Raw genomic sequence first — 18,072 nt, 5'->3', positions numbered from 1 at the left:
CTATAAAGTGGACTCATCGAGGGAAGAAATGAGTTTAGGTTGCAACATCTAAAATGCGAGCTAGAAGTATGTATGGATTATGTTTAGTGTTTGGAGTATGATTGTTTTCCTCGATATGAAATTGTTTGGGTATCAGCATGAGAAAATTGAAGTGAAATTATATGGTTGATGAATCTAAGTCTTGATATTATCATTATCACATTTTCCTTTCTCCCCATCCGCTTCATTTTGTCTTGCCATGCGGCTCATAGTACGCACCAAGACTGCAACTTGTTAGCAAATATCTTCTCTCCGATGACCAAAAGCAACTTACGCAATGATAACATAGCAGGCAAACATCAGAGCTCCTTTAAGGCCGATAGCTCTGATGGCAGTGCCCGCACGACTAAGAATCAGTAGGTTGATCAGCAAACCCGATCCAACCAAAGTCGTAGTTTCGAAGACGTTGAACGCCATCTCGAGGTCACGGCCCAGCATCCAGGCTATCAGCACTGTCAAGGGCGCTACACAGAGAGCTATTTGAATCGCTGATCCGACAGCAACAGAAATAGCAAGCTCGAGCTTGTTTCTCATGGCGACTGTGACAACAGTCACGTACTCCGCGATGTTTCCGACCACGGGAAGAATGATCAGGCCGATCAGAGCTTCTGATAGACCGCCTTCATGAGTAACATCGTCAATCGTCTTGACGAGAAACTCTGCGTTCATCGACATGAGAGCCGATGAGACAAACAGAACCGTAACGGCAGCTACAGTGCCGCTCGTACTAGAAGGATGCGACGGATGACCCGGGAGTTCCGGTCGTTCCATAATAGTCGTTCTCGACTGCGCACTTCCAACCGAAAGGTCCCGCATCTCCGACCCATGAAACTCAGTCCTCGAGCCAGAGCGCGAATGCGATCGTGAGTTCCCTCTCGACCGATGCGATAAATTAGCACGAGTCGTTTCTCTCTTCCCCCGCTCCTCCTCAGCTTCCGCCACGCTCATCGTATCAAGCGTCGTGCTCCTCGCACGCGTCGGAACTTCCTGGTCCGCAAATCGAATAAGTCTTGCACTGTGAGACGTCGAACCCTGGTTTCGTCTGTGTTGGTGATTTTCTGTGTGTAGTGGCTGTAATGGAATTGCTGGTGCTTCGACATGCTTGGGTCTCATCTCATACGCGAAATACACGATGTAGATGACGAGGACTACTAGCGATGAAGCGCGGCTCATACTCAACGCAGCTTCGCTTTTCTTTCCTTTCATGTGGAAGGTATAGTCGAATGCCGTCTGTTCAAGTTAGTGGCTTGTATGAGAAAGGATGAGTGGACTCACGGGGATGAGAATGACGAAGACGGAGACGAAGAGGAGAGCGGCCAGGAGCTCAGACTCTTCCATGCTGCTGTGAGGGTCGATGTTGGACATACTGCTTGCGAAAAGCGCAGAGCCCAAGATGAGAAGAAGGTTCACGAGGACACTACCTAAAATCGAAGCTTGAACAATGCGGATATGGTTATTCACCAGTGCAACGCTGTAAAAGTCAGTTCTCAGCCTCACCAACTCAATCTCATCTCAACTCACACCCTGCATCCGTTAGCAAAATCTCCGTTATAATCAATCTCACAGCAAAACTCACAGGATAATCAACTCAACAAGGTTTCCAAGCGTAATGTTCAACAGCGCACCGATGGTGTCTCCCGCATCAGCAGCAATACGCTCCGTCGCCTCCGTCAACATGACAGAAAGCGGGACAATAGCAATGGCATTCGTCATGAAAATCGCAAGAGGGTTAATCTGGAACGAATGCGCCGCCAGTCCAATCGGTACAAAAACCAATAACCAATTCAATCTCGATGCAGCGACCGTTGATCGAATCTGACCGAAAAACGAGACTCCCTCATGGTGGCTGCTAAAGTCGAACTGCGTACGGTCAAGAGGGGGCGACTGCGTCTCCAAATCATTTGAGTTCGAGATTCCAAGCTGCTGATATCGAACGCCATCTCCTAGACGCGATGATGCACGAAGCGCTCGCTTCATGGTATCTTTTTCTCACAATCAGTTCTCCGTCATTTCCGATATCTCGTCTAAAAAAGGGGCTATGCGCGCACCTCGTATACTGAAATCAATACCATGGTGATTCAGATTCAGCGGGTCAGGCGCGTCATCTTCATCTTCGCTCGCACTAGACGGTGAGCAGTCATTGTATCTGGTGGTCTCCGTAGCGAGGGAGGGACTCATTGAGGGTGAAACGTGAGTTTTGTGTAAGAAAAGAAGATGGAATCAAGAATGTGAGTGAGAAAGGGGGGCCGTCATAATTTAAAAGGAGGCCTCGCGATAATTTGATCGCTAAAGAACGCCGCTAATAAGCACTGTTGTCAATTTACCCCTGATTTCTTAGGCTGGGTACTTAGCGACGATAATCCCAAAATTCCTAAGGCCCTTCCTTGTTTTTAATTGATTGTTAACATTGGGGCCCCAGTGGATAAGGATAAGGGTAAGGTAGCGAGCGAATTTTTAGCGTCACGAGCGAGATCTGTCTGGTCTGTCTGCATACGGCAGCGCCTCTGCGCCATTTATTCCATTCGTCTATCCTTTTAGCCTGTGACTTTACACAATATCTTGTCTTTTTTACTTTCAGATCGTTCTATCGAGCTTCTAGCCCCCAAGGGAGGGGAGAAAACGCCCCCTGGTCAAACTCTCGCGGGAGATGACGGTGCCCCGCATGGAGGGTCCAGGGAAGCTAAGGTTGAGCATTGACGAGGTAAATCGTAATTAAAATCTGGTTAAAACCGAGGGGCTCTGACGCTTTGTCTGTATCAAGGTGAAGCGTGAGTTGTAGCAAGTGAATCATGCTGATCTTGAGGGCATTGAAGATCAACAGGCGGCAGAGACAAATTGATAGTGGTTGAGCCGCTGGAAATAAGCATTTGCCAAGGCTCTTGTGACGCAGCCTCAATGCTTACTTTGCTTTACTGTGCTTCTGTTGGTTCATGTTTCAAGCAGCGAATGCGCCATTATCTTATCTCGCATGGAGATGGAACATGGCTGAATTCGATATCATTGATCTGCGAATTGGCTGATCTGTTCATAACTGGTCAAGACAGTGTTTCATGTCGACGATACCCTCATGGTGCAATCGTGCACCCTGCTTCCGATACGCAGCATTCTCGACCGTTCACATTCGTTTTGCCGCTGAAGACGCAGACCGAACCGACGATGTTGAAATAAAGCAACTAGATTCATATGCTGTAAGCATATATATTCAACCACCAAACAATCGTTGATTGGCTCATGAGCATATCAATCTGGCCTTGTCCTTGCAAACTTACTTCCTGCCGATGACACCCATAATCTCAAAACTAAACTCCTCCGACACTCTCTTTTCTGACATTACCGAATATCCCACAATTGGTCCATAAAGCCACTTCACGACAATCCCCTCCATCAAAGTCAGACGAGGAGAAATCTCAAGTCGATTACGTAGACGACTCCACAAAAGCAAAGCAAACAACGCATCCTCTCGGACAATTTTGGCAGTCCGATCCTCGCTACAATCCTAAAAGAATATAGCATGCTCATCAATTGGTCGACGTCTGTGGCGACTTGTACGCTCTGGCAAGTCCCGGCGGCTCGACTAACCTCGATAGCGGACAATGTAGAATACCGATATTTATAATGAAAAGGCCGATTCCGAGAGACGGTAAAGTCAAAGTAGTTGAGAGTTGAGTATATAATAAGCTAAAGTAGATGTTTTTGGCAATTTGACTCCTCCCATCGCCAACTTCTTGCAGATATTTGAACAGCCAGATATATACCATCATGTCTTCAGTCAAAGCCATCATCTTCGGCGCAACAGGCGCAGTCGGTCGCGCAGCAGCCCTAGAAGCCCATTCCCGCGGTGTGCAAGTCACACTCGCCATGCGCAACACCAAAAAGCCCATCCCAGGCTTCACACTAGACCTTGAGAAGAAACTAGGCTTCACCCGCGTCCAAGCCGATCTCTCAGATCCCAAGTCAATCGAGCGCGCTGTCTCTGAATCAGGAGCAACAGTAGCATTTTCATACATACTCTTTCAAGCAGAAGATGGTCTTTTAGAAACGTACAAAGCTATGAAGAGGGCTGGTATCACGCATGTTGTGCTGCTTTCTTCGTTTTGTGTTACGGAGAATGGAGGTGCTAAAGCATCTTCTGAAGCGGAAGAGATACTAGCTGTTGTTCATGGCAAGGCTGAACTTGCGCTGGCGGAAATTGGTATTGCTTATACTGTTATACGTCCTGCGTATTTCGCGAGTAATATTCAGATGCTGGAGGATTGGCAAGAGGTCAAGTCGGGACAACTTGAGTTGGCTCATCCCGACGCGCCGTTCGATTATCTCGCCCCCGAAGACGTCGGCGCTCTCGCAGGTGCAAGAGTCGCTGCAACACCACCTGCAAATGAGTTGGTCATATCGCAATGCGGACCAGAGTTGCTCTCCCAGCGCACCGCATGGAAGGTTGTCAGTGAAGGTTTAGAGATGAATATCAGCATCAAGGAGATCAACAGTGATGAGCATAGAGCCAAACTCAGGTCGAGAGGTTTTCCCGAGCCTATGGTCAAATCTGCTGTTGAGAGATTATCAGATCTCGCGCGTGATCCAGCGAGTTTGTATGAGCCGGAGACATATAAAGAAGCATCGTTGAATTTTAGGAAGTATACTGGTAGACAGCCTACTACGTTCAAGGCATGGATCGATAAACATAGAGAGGAACTTTTAGCGAACTAGATTCAGATACAATAGTTACTCTAAATACATTCCAAACCTTAGACATTGAGATAGTTTTAACCCTTGTTCGTCAACACCATAAACTTAGCGTGCAACCAAGCTAATCTCACAACCTTATCTGATATCACCATCACAAACTCAACCAATCAAGCCTCAGCCGAAAAGATCTAACGCCAAGCCCCTTTCTATCAGCAATCTGCTACAGCCTCAAGTGGTCAATGCAGTGAAACCCGCTCAAGCCTCCAGGTGTCAATAATCCGTATCACAAAATTGTACTCCAACATAGTGCGACGAAACATTAATCCTTCAGGGTGCAGACCGCCTCACCGCCTGGTTTCACAGCCTTACATAGAGGACATGTCACATCCCTACCCCAGTAAAGACTAACTTGCGAAAATACGGGCCCGTACTCTGTAAACTTTCCCCCGTGAGCGTCACGCGAGCATCACCACCAAAGCACAACATCACGAACCTTGAAAATACTCTGTTAAAAGGTAGTCAAGTATGCATTTGTTCAAAAAGAAACCTCTAGACGCTATACACAAATGATCCAAGAAAACAAATGCCCCCAAAAAGTGAAGCCATGCCATAGCGACCGTCAACACAGTCCCCCATTCCCCTTCCGCCGAAAACTCCGAGTTAGATAAAACTCTCAAGCCTGGGTTATTCAAGCCATGAAAAAATAGAAAAAATGATGACATGGATTGTCTTTATCCGACCCGTTTTCCCCTTTCTATCACGCATCGTATCGTCGCCCTTTTTACAAAGAGAAAAGGTTGTATCGAAAAAAAGAAAAAGGGATTATTATTTTTCGCTGTTCCAAGATTCGAGAGTGAGACACACCCCACGTCTTCAATCCATCCGGGGATGAAGAAACTGAGGGGGTTTGTTCTGTCGTGATGCTTGTTGATGCAAATGTGTGTTGAAAGATGACACACAGTTTAAGCAAAGGTTTGGTTCCCAAAAACGCCGGTTTGATGCAGATATAAAAAAAATGGACATGTCTATGCGGACAGAGAGTGGTAGCGCCAGAGACGTTGGCGCTCCAGGGCCCACCATTGGGCTATGGGTATGGCTTCGTTGGCCCACTGTGCGGCTTCGTCGCCAAAGGCAGAACGGACTTCTGTTTCGAGCTCTTCAGGTGACCACGCAGCTACGGGTTTGAGCTCCATGGGGTCGTTGACTGCGTCGGTGACTCGGTATTCGATGACCTTGTTGAGGGGGATGACCAGACGCCAGGGGACGTCGGCGGAGGTGACGCCGAGCATACCAGCGCCCGAGTTGACGACGGAGAAGGTCCAGGCTCGTCGGTCGCCGTCGGTCTTCTTGTAGGGTCGGATGAGGGATTGACCTTCATAGTCTTGGACGAGGTCGGAGGCGATGTGGGTGTCCTTCTCGTTGAGTGAACCGCTGTTGATGAGGAGGTCGAGGATGGTCGGGAGGATAGAGATGGTGGTGGTGTTGGCGTCGTATTGGACTCGGGGGAGGTGGGGGTGTCGGAAGGTCAGGCCGACTCGGTAGTTGGAGATGAACTGGTTCTCGTATGTGCCCTCCTTGCCAGCGCCGTCGTCCTTGAAAGAGTGACCGTGATCACCGGCGAAGACAACGAGGGTCTCGTTGGCGATGCCTTGGTCGTCGAGGAGGTTCATCAAGCTGGCCATCCAGCCATCATGCCAGCGGAGAGTGTTCAAGTACCTGTTGAAGTTGTCGTGCACCTTGTTCATGCCGGTGTGAGAAACGTAGTCGTAGTAAGGAGTGCCTTCGGGAAGACCCCAAGCGTGGTGGGTAGTGCTGGTGAAGTGAGTCAACCACATGCGCTGGTTGTTGGCGGTCGTGTTGGTGATGAAGTCTTGAAGATGAGGTATAAGGATGGGCTCGGGGTAGGCGAAATAGTTGATCTTCTTGCCCAAGACATCCGACTCGTTGAAGCGCCAGTGGTGCTCGAGCTGCTTCTTGGTGATGATGTGCTGGAAGCCAAGCTTGGCGTCGAACTTCTCTTGACGATCGTACTCCTCGATCTCAGCCTCGAAGAGAGCAGTCTTCCACTGCAAATCGCGGAAATCGGCATCGTCAGAGGATGTGTTGGTCTTGACCTTGTTGAGCATGCTGAGAATCTGGGGAAGACAAGGTTGGTAGCTGTCGGTGTCGGCCTCGGCGAATTTCTCAACAGGCATGGGATAAGCTCCGCAGTGATTGGCGCAGTAGCTTTTGGTTGACATTGTGGCGGCGGTGTAGGCGGTCGCGACATTGATGCCACCGAAACCCTCCTCCGCTTGATCGTGCCATGTGTAGTTGGGCTTCGCGTACGGCTTGCCGTTCTTGTCGGTGAACCCTTGCTTCAGGCCAGTGATCTTCTCAATGTGAGGCATCATCCATGACAACCGCTCGTTGGCCGCTTCCTTCTCCTTGTCGCTCTTGTTGAGATCCATGATCAGGCTATGAGTATGGGAGCCTTGCTGCAGAGGCCAGAAGTCTGCACGCAGACTCTCCATAAGGATAAAGACGACATGCTTGATCTTGACGTCGCCATTGCCAAGCGCTTCCTTGAGTGTGGGTAGAATATCGGTATCGAGGTTGGTGATCTTCAATGGGTCCTGTACGGGGTTGTAGTAGGGATCCTTCTCTTGCAGCGAGACCTGGGGACACTTGTGCTCGGAAATGATGGTACTGCCCTTGCTGAGTGAACCGTGGTAACCGTTCTTGAAGCGCTTGGGATCGAATCGGAAAAAGCCACGGGGCAGGTCTCCCTTCTCGGGCAGCCAATCGACAGTGTGATTTCGGTACGCCTCACCAAGAGGGCTCATATCCTTGTTGGCCAAAGGCGCCCAGCCTCTAAAGTACTCGCCATCAGGTTGTTTCCATGTCGAATTGTTGATCAAGTCAGGGAACGGGAAAGCGTTCTGAATTAAGCTTCGCTGCGCCTGGCAGAAATCGGGCTCGGGAGCAAAAACATCGAGCATCGAAACAGGGAGCGTGATTGACAACAAATCGTACGGCTTGGCAGGTCGGAAAATCAGCGTGAGCATGAGGAAAAGAGCGAGGGCAATTTTCCACAGCCAGGAGAAGAATGGGATTCGCGCAAAGAATCGAGCAATCTTGCCTCGAACGGTGGCAAGCTTCTCTCCGCCCGCACGCGGAGGGTTCTCGGCGCTGGATCGTAAATCCTCATCCATCGAGTATGTATCGGTCGATTCGAGATCGGTATCGGCATTCTTGAGAGCTGAGTATCTACCGCGCTGGATACCAGGAATTCGCACGCGAAAGCTTCGGAAGTAGGAATAGACTAGCGGGTGAAGCAAAAAGTTAGCGGGCGGACCAAAAAAGCAGACATCGCAGACACGAACCTGAGAGGATGCTTTCGCCAATTGCGCCGACAAAAGCGCCAAATGCGCGGTAGAAGAATCCATGGATGGGAATGGCAATAATGAGCAGAACAATTCCGCAAGCTATCACGGCTTCGCTGCCGCTGAAAAGCACCTTAAGACCCTCCTTGCTTGTAGCGTAAGCTGTCGCATCGCGCCAATCGAGCTCTCCACCGGTCTTAACGAAGAATCCAAGCTGGGATGCCGAGCCGCCGATCGAGACAAGCCTGCCAAGTCGGATAAGTGTCAGTATGCAAGTTCATCTCATCTCAAAATTGGGGGCCATCGCAATCGATCGCCGAGAAAAATGACATACGTAGCAATGGTACCAAACAAACACCCGATCCAAGCCCACGGTGTCTTGGACTGGCTCAAAAACAGCCTCGCTATGCATATCGCTAACAGGTCGAAGAGGAAGAAGGTCGGTAGGTACAGGAAGAAGGCCGCTGCGGGCACCGTGAAGAAATGTGTCCACAGATGTAGCAGCTTGCTGGCGATCACCGAGACGAAGAAGACGCCGAAAACATAGGATACCGAGAAGAGGAAACACATGTTGCCTGGGCTCGTTGCGCGGTCTGTTCGTTGAAAAGAGACTCAGACGCAGTGGCCGCTTCGCTGATTGTTGAAAGGAGGGAGGGCGGGCGGCGCGCACGAAAGCGAAAACAACGACGATGTTGATTAGAGGATTTGTAAATGGGGGCGGAAAGGAGGGAAGGGAAAAAAGGGAAGGGAGGGAAGGGATCGGGAAAAGATGAAGAAAAATGATGGAAATAAAACAGAGCCAAGAAGTCTCGTCTTGTCTCCCCCCAAGCTAGGTAAAGAAGAGTCTAACTTAGTACCATGCAGTTAATGAACTGACAGGGCCGAGGTGTAGGTAGAGCGTGTGTCGTGTGTTGTGTGTCGCAATGGACGGGAACAAGCTGAGTCTGGAACTTGGGCGATTTCTGCATGCACCTTCCTTTCCAATGAGCGGGAGAATGTGGGGTAGACACCATCAAAAAAAAACATGCCTGCACACACAAACCCAAGAGCTCGAGGCCAAATAAGAAAGGGGTCGCGTGTTCAGGGGTCGGGTCTGTGGCAGTGGCAACTCCAAAAGTAGCTCATTAGCTCCTCGGCCGCCAGATTATTAGGGGCTCGTTTTAGCAGGGTACAGCCCCGCCAATGGTTTTTTTCTAGGGAAACTCAGGGTCGCAACGTGGCTAATACTGTCGGTACTGTATAAAAAAGCTTGGTTCGTCAACAAAGCTAGGTAGGTACTGTATCCTCGTGGTGTGCAATGCACTGCAGTTGGCGGAACAAATTGACCGGCTGATATCACACAATATGGCGCATCTCTGCTGGTCAGCATGCAGTCACCGCTGATGGGCTTGATACTCAGAAGAGCATTGTTGTGTTTCCAATGCTACGCCACTCGACAACGCCCAAGCATCCATGGCGTGCATGCCATGGGCCGCCGGGGCCGTAACAATGCTCTTCCGGGGTGGGGTAGACAGGCTGTTTGTGGTAATTACTGCGTGGCACGAAGTCCTTTGGGGAGTAGAGTTACTGGGCTGAAGGTATTTTACACCACGAACCAAGCGCCGATGTAATAATCTGCGTGCACCGCCACCACTCTGCAGCAGTGGTTTACAGCCATTACCTTGATTTGGGGTCTTCTTTTGAGCGGGGGTGATTTATTTGACCACTCCGCCTCTTGGGCTGTTTCCATCTTCGATTGGGATCGTCTTTTTGATGGATTGCATTGGATTATCAATCCTGTCTACCGCGGCTACAGGATTAAAAACATGGAATGCTTGGCACAGTAAGCATAAACTAGATCCTTCAGCCCTTCATAATCCGTCATCATATTACATGTTATTACTGGTACCCGTCTAGCTACGGGATCGACCGTTGCGATTGCATACGCATACCTCCCTCCGTTCACAAGCTGCAAGCTACAGTTTCATCATGTGCTCACCGATGGATGAATCCTTTGACGTCTCTGCATCTTACGGCCCTGGCAATATAACTGGTCGTGTCGTATATCCCTTCCCCCCCAGGGCTGACTCGTTTGGGGAGTTGAGAGTGTTCGCAGCGGGTCCCCCGTCCGTGTCGGCGTAGCACGCACACTTCTAGCGTGCTTCTGTCATAAAAAAAGAATCAGAGCCTTTCCAACGGCGGCAGTTCATCTGCAAAGGCTGCATTGACAAGCGGGGCCCTCTTCTCCTTTTTCGGTCAACACCTCTAGACGGCGAGATGCTCTAGACGCTCGGCATTGCTAACCGTGAAGGTCATAACATAACATGCTCTGCTCCCAATGTCAATTTCCGTCAATACGAGCATCTCCGTCCCATAGACTTTCGATAGCTTCCTCCTTTGTGTTCCGTGATCCGAGAAAGAGGCGGTACACGGCACACGAGATAGACGATCAGCTCTCCACTCCACTGTCATGCCGCTGGAACAAACCATGAAACACCTTGTCCCTTGTCGTATCTGACGATCACTAATTTCTCGTTACATAACCGACCGAGAGTCGACGAGAAAACAAAAAAACAGACCAAGTCAATGTGTACCTGGCAGATTTAGCTCGTAAAGTCGAGCTATTGTTTTCTCTTGGTAATGTAGCACGCGACACATGATCCAAATCAATACGACGTGGTCGGATGTGCCGAGCCTTTTAGTCACTCAAAATGGTGGCAACTTGCTTGGTACGAGCGTGATCAACATTGGCACATGGACAAGCTTTTCTGGTCGTGCACGGGGAGTTCGCTTAAATTCTCACCGCGCTAGCACAGATTTTGCTGTTTTTGTCTGCTGTAGGGTAGTCTCAACTCCAAATCACCTCCCTCAACGATCAACAAAGACTTGAAGATGGTCCATTGATGTCATTTAATCTGTTGTGGACTTTTGAGGAACTTTGGATACATCTATTTCTATATGTTTATCCGTCAAGGCATGCGTTGGTGCAATGAGCTGGATAGAACATGTAAACCCAAAACGCTGAAATGGCTGAGGATGAAGTGATGAACTAAGTTGAGAGCTGTTTGATATCCTACACAACTATTGACCTGATAGTTGGAGTAATCAGTGATGTCATCCATAGAAACCTTAACCTACACTCTTGAATAAACTCATGATTTTCTCTTATCATCACTTTTGATATGTGTTTATCTTAAAAGTGGCTTGCACCTTGTTGTCATGTGGCATGTGACGTGTAAAATTCTCCACCTCCTATTAACAACGACGAGCATTGTCTCTGTTCTCAGATACTACTTTTTCTACTTGACTTTACCCTCCATCTAATCTACTAAGAAAATTTCTACTTGTCCACGCGTCTTTGGACCAGATTGACACCATGACAGTCAGATGTCTATGTGAGCACGAGGAGTGCGACGAAACCTGTGAATCCAAATCTGGATTTGGGGATCATTCAAACTATTCATGAGGGCGCTCGATACCCTTATGAATACGAAGGGTGCGATAAGGCCTTCACTACCTGAACGAACACAGTCGGCCCCACGACCTCTTATTGCTTACCTCGGATGCCTGAAAACATATCTGGGGAGAATTACACACGATTACGGCGGTCTACACCTGCTCGAAGCATTAGACTTGCTCCTCTGCAATTGCCAAGCGCCGATTCGACGAGCGGGGAGCCAGGCTGAATCCCCATGCAATAACAGGCGTTGCTACCTCCGGTGCAGAATGTCTAAACGAGATGGTTCTGTCACATGTACCTCTGCGAGATTGTCTTCGATACTGTTATCGACTTCGACACGGCTCGTTTCACTTTACATGGCTTGAGAAACGATACACCGTCGAAACGAAAGACAGTCAAGACCTTCGGACTCAAGCCGTTGTGTACACTGTTCGACTCTTTGGGCGCTGTGGACATATGTTGATCCCCCGATAAAGCTGAACACTATGTCAAATGACAAATTATGCGATGCCGAGACTGACAATAATCGTTGGCTCTCTGATTGGAATAAATATCTTGAGAATGTCCACCAAATAACTCTGGATTGCCATACCAATCAGTAGATGGGGGCCTTCCGGATCTTGAGGCAGCGTGCCGGTTACCATGAGAAAGCAATGGATTCATCCCCATCACTACCAGGCTATCCGGGATCGTGTCCAAAGGATTCGAGATGACAAGGGGCCGCCACCAGACCTTGCTATACTAGATAACGAGTTCTCACCCTCCTCTCAACGGCCTTTTGAGATTCCAATCGTCAATCGTGTTCACAGCCGAACATTGATTAACACTCTAGCAAAGCGTCCTGAAAGATCCCTTGTCACAAGCAGTCTATACGACTCAGCTTCTAGTCGGCTCTCGGCCAGTATCAAGAGCGAAGGGCGAAGGAAATCGACTCGGTGTCTGATCCTTCGAATTGACGAATAGACATGCATGGAGCTGCGTCTGAATGTAGAAAGTTGGCGTCTCAAAGAAAACAGCTCTTCTCGTCTATCATCAATCAAAGACTGATCTGTCAATTTTGAGAAACGGCCTTGAGACTGGAAGTTATAGCGATATCCTGCGAAACAATGATAATGGCATCCAGATACTTAAACTTCCAGCAACTGTCAGCGCCATCCGGTTTAGGATTTTGCCTCTGAAGATTACGATTGATTTTTTATGTCTTTTATCCTCGTCATAATCTTTACGGGAGCGATAGTCTCAGGGCCTGAATCGCAGTCAGGAAATGGCAGCCATTTGGCAGGGACAGATTCTGGATTTCTTGGACCGGAAAAAGACCGTGAATCAAGTAGCCTCGCGACCAAGTTACTCGATCTGGCGACTCCGGGGAAAATCCGATGTGGGGAGAAGCGACAGCGATGGGAGTCACCCAGACCAAACTGAAAGTCATGATCAGCAACATTTACGTAGGTTTGTAGCGATGTCGGACGCGTCCCTGGCAGGGCAGACCGTGATTGGTGTAAAATACCATTTACGCCCAATCGTGGTAAGTGGATTACGGAACCTGTGGTCCGTCTGCGTCACTTTTCCGGCCGTCGGATGCCAAAGACCCAATGACTCTAGAAAGCTTTTGAATATTACCCCAGGCCCACTTCAGGGCCTTTAAAACGCCATCAAACCCCTGCGATCCGAATTGTAATCAATCGAACAAAGATCTTATCAATTCTAGACGTCAATTGCAGCTGCAGCCCATTTCTCAAGATGTCTATCACCAGCAATAACGCGACCAATCCATATTCGAGCGTCAACGACCTCCTCAGCAATGTCCGCAATTTCAAGATCATCGAGTCAACCCTGAGAGAGGGTGAACAATTCGCCAATTCGTACTTCTCAACTGAGACCAAGATCAAGATCGCCAAGATGCTCGATGAGTTCGGTGTCGACTATATAGAGCTCACGAACCCAGCTGCAAGCCCACAATCCCGTGATGATTGCGCAGCTATCTGCAAGCTCGGCCTCAAGGCTAAGATTCTAACACACACAAGATGTACCATGGAGGATGCTAAGCTTGCGTGTGACTGTGGAGTTGACGGTGTTGATGTCGTTATTGGAACGAGCCGTGAGTACATACGTACTGCTTGTTCGAGGATCGACTGACATGATTCAGAATTCCTCCGAGAGCATTCCCTGGGCGGCAAGAACATGGCCGCTATCACCAAGCAGGCCATTGAGGTCATTGAGTATATTAAGAGGTATGCGCACTACCGACTGCTTGAAGACAGTAGCTAACAGTTTCTTAGCCGAGGATGCGAAGTCCGCTTCTCAAGTGAAGATTCTTTCCGGTAAGCTGCGCCTACGTCTCACTACGCCGATCCCTGTCGTCGACCAATTGATATTCCCTGCTCGAAAAGACCCTGGCTTTGAGGAGTCATGATGAGTAGCATCTGGAGGATAGCGCAGGGTCACTCGTGCAGACTGAGCTCTGTCTCGTGTAAGATCGCGGGTCTAGAGCCTCTGTTTGCTTTGCCCAACAAGGCGAGAGAAAGACTCCATGTCATGCGCTTCTCCTGAGGATATGCTTCTCTTGTCCGTCTTGACGGCTCTTCGAGGGGCTCGGCCGACTAAAATCAGTAGCATCGCTAATATGTTTCAAGATCTGATCTAGTTGATTTGCTCTCAATCTACCGCGCAGTCAACAATGTCGGCGTCAACAGAGTAGGCGTGGCAGATACCGTTGGTTGTGCTTCACCAAGACAGGTCTACGTAGGTGATCATGCTCATCTCCAGTCTGCATGATGCTGACCATTCACAGGACCTCGTCCGAACTCTCCGAGGTTGTGTTTCCACCGATATCGAGGTTCATGTATGTGCTGCTGTGAATCCGTTTGCATACCACTTCGCTAATATGTGACAGTTTCACGATGATACAGGCTCTGCTGTTGCGGTTCGTTAAACTTTCTGATATCTAACCGGAAACGAGAAACTGACCATTCCAAGAACGCTTTTTCTGCCCTTGAAGCTGGCGCTACACGTAAGTTCACCCTCACGGACTTGGTCCCTTTACGAGCAGCCAAAACATGCGTTGGACGTGCAACCTTGAGATGGGATTTCGGGTCCAACGACATCGTCAACGGTATTTTCACGGGCGAACATCAGGCTAACTTGCTGCGATACAGACGTCGACACATCCGTACTCGGCATTGGAGAACGAAACGGCATTACCGCTCTTGGAGCTCTCGTGCGTTAACCTCATCCTCCCTATGAACCTGGACATGATCTGACTCGATGAAATTACAGATGGCTAGAATGATGCCCACCTCCAGAGACTATATTCTCTCCAAGTACAAGCTGAACGAACTCAAGAAGATCGAAGATTTCGTCGCAGAATGCGTAGAGATCAACGTGCCATTCAACAACCCAATCACCGGCTTCTGCGCATTCACCCACAAGGCCGGTATCCACGCCAAGGCAATCCTCAACGACCCCTCCACGTATGAGATCCTCAAGCCTGAAGATTTCGGTCTATCAAGATACGTGCACTTCACGTCACGACTCACCGGATGGAACGCCATCAAGAGTCGTGTTGACCAGCTTGGTCTCAAGATGACCGACGATCAGGTCAAGGAGTGTACGGCTAAGCTCAAGAGCATGGCTGATCTCAAGGTGATGACACTTGATGAGAGCGATGCCTTGATCAGAAGCTTTCACTTGGAACTACAAAATGAAAATGGAGCATAGATAAAAGAAAAATAAGGGTGCTAGCGAAGTGCCTTGGTCTGCAACAAAACATAGGAGACATGCGCTCTGGCCACGTTAATTGTGAAAAGTTTGTCTTCCTGTATCAAGCCTTCAACCTGGCTTATCTGTACTTGAAGCTTGTGATATCCTAGTACGGCTGCCTGGACTGCCTAAATTACCGCCCACCTCCACACGTGATTTCGCGACTCGTTTTCGTGCACCAGCCAAACCAACAGCTCCCTGTCACCTAAAACAATGCAAGAATGTGGATATTAGCCCCCAGACGCATACTAACATCGCGTATAAATAAGTACAGCGCGCCGCCTCCAAATAAATCACCACTGAACTTCTAAATAACTGAACTCCACCCCATCACCATGTATCTTCGCGAGAAGCCTGACCCTCCGACAGTCGGATGCTACCCGGGCCTCGGCATGAATCTTCGCTATCATGACTGTCATCACAAAGGCGAAATGTATCCAATTGGAATTCACTATAACTCCCCCGGGGCTGAATCCGATATGTTGCTCGTGCGGGAGGCTGTCATGATGGTTGTGATGAATCAATTGACAGATAAGCCTAACTGGCACATAAAGGTATGAATGCTTGCATGTAAGATCGGTTGGTATGAAGCTTATTGGATTCAAGGTTTTCGACGAGACCATCGCCGAAAAATGGATTCAAGAAGCCCTTGCGCTTCCAGTTGATCCTTTGTACGATGAGATCGTACAGAACAAAAACCCAGGAACCAGACATTCGCACAAGTATGGCCCCAATAGACTCAAGTACATCCTAGATCGGGGCTGTCTTGAATATGTAAGAATACCAATGTTCACAACTTTCTCCTTGCTAACAACTTGCAGTGTATCAAAGAGCTCCGTGTCAAGGCTAAATTCTTTGAGAAAACTGGTCTCATACCAGCTTTGGATGCAAACGCAACCGTCATCAAATCGGACACGTTTATCGATGAGAGCCTCCATGAGCGTCTTCGGAGCGCTTTTGCGAAGCTGAAGGAAGAACAGAAAGACTACCCAGACTGGCATCCTCGCAGCTACGACATGGTACAAAACCTTGTGCACCCGTCCCTATACCCCCTTGTCTATGGTCGTTCTCGAGTATATCGCGACGAGGTTGTCGGTGTCGGAGATGCCGTTGAAAAATGGAGTGGCAAAGGAGAAGTCATACCGAAGAAACGTGCCGAAGTCCCAGAAGAATACAATAGACGCTACGAATTTGGTGGCAGGAAAACCCATGAATTGTTTTGGTCCGATTCCTACCAGTGGCTTCCGTCCAACGTCAAGCTCCTGGATGACGGGAGTGTCAAATTGACGAGCTATATCAACAATCTACATCCCAAGCATACTGATATATACGAGACGGTTGAGAAACTCATCGAAAGAGCTCTCCCCGCCTGGGATTATAGTGTGTCGTTTGTGAGAGACCGGAACGTCGTCTCCGCTGGACGGACCAAGGCTCGCTTCCCGCGACCTGAGAACCCCGAGTAAGTAGCTACATTGCACTGGGATAGCACTGGCCAGAAGCTCACCATAACTTGCAGTGACGATAACGAAGCGAACTGGACCCCCCGAATCGATGACTGGATGCCTGATGATGCAGGGGAAGTTGAGTATGAAGACGTCATCAGAAATGCAGATGGCGACCTCCTTTATGATACCCGCAAGAAGAATGCTTGGGAAGAGATCAGAGAACCCGTTCAACCTGATGCCCCCGAGTTCAAAGCATGGGACTATGGTGTCAAACCAGGAATGTCACTTCGCGAACGGTTCAAGGATATCCAAGTCATTGTCAAGATGGCCTCCATCGAGCTCACCCCAGACATGCCTGTATTTCCTCCTGGAGGGTGGCACGTTGAAGGCCAAATGAACGAACATATCGTCGGCACAGCTCTTTACTACCTCGACTCTGAGAATGTGAAGCCAAGCTATCTGCAATTCCGTATGCAGACCGATTATTATCAAGAGGACTGGAACGTAGGACAAGAGGCCTACGGCTGGATGGAGCAGGTCTATGGAACGAGGTTGAACGGAGGTGATTGTCTGCAGCGATATGGAAAGATTGAGACGAAGCAGGGTAGGCTGTTGGCGTTCCCCAATGTTTTCCACCACAGAGTTTCACATGTGGAGTTGAACGATATGAGTAAACCTGGCCATCGACGGTTTATAGCGCTTTGGCTCGTTGACCCGAGGACAAGGATCATCAATACGGGAAACGTACCGCCTCAGCAGAAGAGTTGGTGGCTGGAGGCTACATTTGGGGACTTGAGTGATGATGACGCCACTAAAATTCCAAACGCCGTTGCGAAGCTGGCAGCTCAAGGGGAGCCAGAGCATCCTGGGTTGAAGACTGCAGCAGAGAGTGGTAAGCCTCTTCCGGCGGAACTGGTGAGTATGGTGGAGGCTGAGGCAGATGATTCAGCAACGCCAATGTCGTTGGAAGAGGCGAAGGAGCATCGCCTGAAGTTGATGGACGAGAGGACTCGCTATCAACGAGATGCTGAGGAGAAGTGGTCTGCTATCCAGTATAGTTTTTGCGAGCATTAGCCGTCATGTTGAAGTTAATTTTATGCATCTTTCAACGTATAGGCGTTTGGGTTTTGGTGTAGGTTTGAAGGACGTTGTGCAACCCAAATACTCTAAATCAACGGCAAAGGACAGTCAATGCATTGTATGAAGATGTGACCTTCTGGAGTAATTTACAACATGGCATAGTGAAGCCTGGAAGCGGCAACTGAGGCGTCAGCTACTTGAGCAGATTGCCATGCAAGGGTTTGCAAAACAGAGATTATTATGACTGTCGTCAGTCACATAA

General features: G+C 49.1%; 5 protein-coding genes across 5 annotated transcripts; 3 read left to right on the top strand and 2 right to left on the bottom strand.

Annotated features, from left to right (window-relative positions):
• Nucleotides 1-83: 83 nt before the first annotated feature.
• Nucleotides 84-2,366, bottom strand: FVEG_08484 (hypothetical protein). Its single transcript, XM_018897378.1, has 6 exons — nt 2,088-2,366; nt 1,616-2,021; nt 1,561-1,563; nt 1,315-1,510; nt 314-1,269; nt 84-263 (listed from the first exon to the last, which is right to left on the bottom strand). Exons 1-6 carry the CDS (start codon nt 2,215-2,217, stop codon nt 224-226), a joined length of 1,731 nt encoding a protein of 576 aa, XP_018755013.1. The 5' UTR covers nt 2,218-2,366; the 3' UTR covers nt 84-223.
• A 1,362-nt stretch (nt 2,367-3,728) lies between these two features.
• On the top strand, nt 3,729-4,793 carry FVEG_08485 (hypothetical protein). Its single transcript, XM_018897379.1, has one exon. It carries the CDS (start codon nt 3,799-3,801, stop codon nt 4,741-4,743), a length of 945 nt encoding a protein of 314 aa, XP_018755014.1. The 5' UTR covers nt 3,729-3,798; the 3' UTR covers nt 4,744-4,793.
• Nucleotides 4,794-5,224: 431 nt separating this feature from the next.
• On the bottom strand, nt 5,225-9,032 carry FVEG_08486 (hypothetical protein). The gene is made up of 3 exons (XM_018897380.1): nt 8,422-9,032; nt 8,088-8,332; nt 5,225-8,026 (listed from the first exon to the last, which is right to left on the bottom strand). Exons 1-3 carry the CDS (start codon nt 8,655-8,657, stop codon nt 5,748-5,750), a joined length of 2,760 nt encoding a protein of 919 aa, XP_018755015.1. The 5' UTR covers nt 8,658-9,032; the 3' UTR covers nt 5,225-5,747.
• A 2,311-nt stretch (nt 9,033-11,343) lies between these two features.
• FVEG_08487 (homocitrate synthase, mitochondrial) lies at nt 11,344-15,440 on the top strand. Its single transcript, XM_018897381.1, has 9 exons — nt 11,344-13,624; nt 13,673-13,757; nt 13,806-13,847; nt 14,160-14,268; nt 14,318-14,368; nt 14,420-14,449; nt 14,503-14,536; nt 14,682-14,743; nt 14,803-15,440. Exons 1-9 carry the CDS (start codon nt 13,267-13,269, stop codon nt 15,241-15,243), a joined length of 1,212 nt encoding a protein of 403 aa, XP_018755016.1. The 5' UTR covers nt 11,344-13,266; the 3' UTR covers nt 15,244-15,440.
• A 180-nt stretch (nt 15,441-15,620) lies between these two features.
• On the top strand, nt 15,621-17,916 carry FVEG_08488 (hypothetical protein; the record flags this gene model as incomplete). The annotated part of the gene is made up of 4 exons (XM_018897382.1): nt 15,621-15,839; nt 15,892-16,059; nt 16,107-16,744; nt 16,802-17,916. 4 exons carry the CDS (start codon nt 15,621-15,623, stop codon nt 17,802-17,804), a joined length of 2,028 nt encoding a protein of 675 aa, XP_018755017.1. The 3' UTR covers nt 17,805-17,916.
• Between the last annotated feature and the right edge of the window lie 156 nt (nt 17,917-18,072).

This window comes from Fusarium verticillioides, chromosome 10, assembly GCF_000149555.1.
Source record: "Fusarium verticillioides 7600 chromosome 10, whole genome shotgun sequence".
Classification (NCBI taxonomy): Eukaryota; Fungi; Ascomycota; class Sordariomycetes; order Hypocreales; family Nectriaceae; genus Fusarium; species Fusarium verticillioides.
Note: the sequence above shows the minus strand (reverse complement) of the source record. Positions and strands in the feature narration are given on the sequence as shown.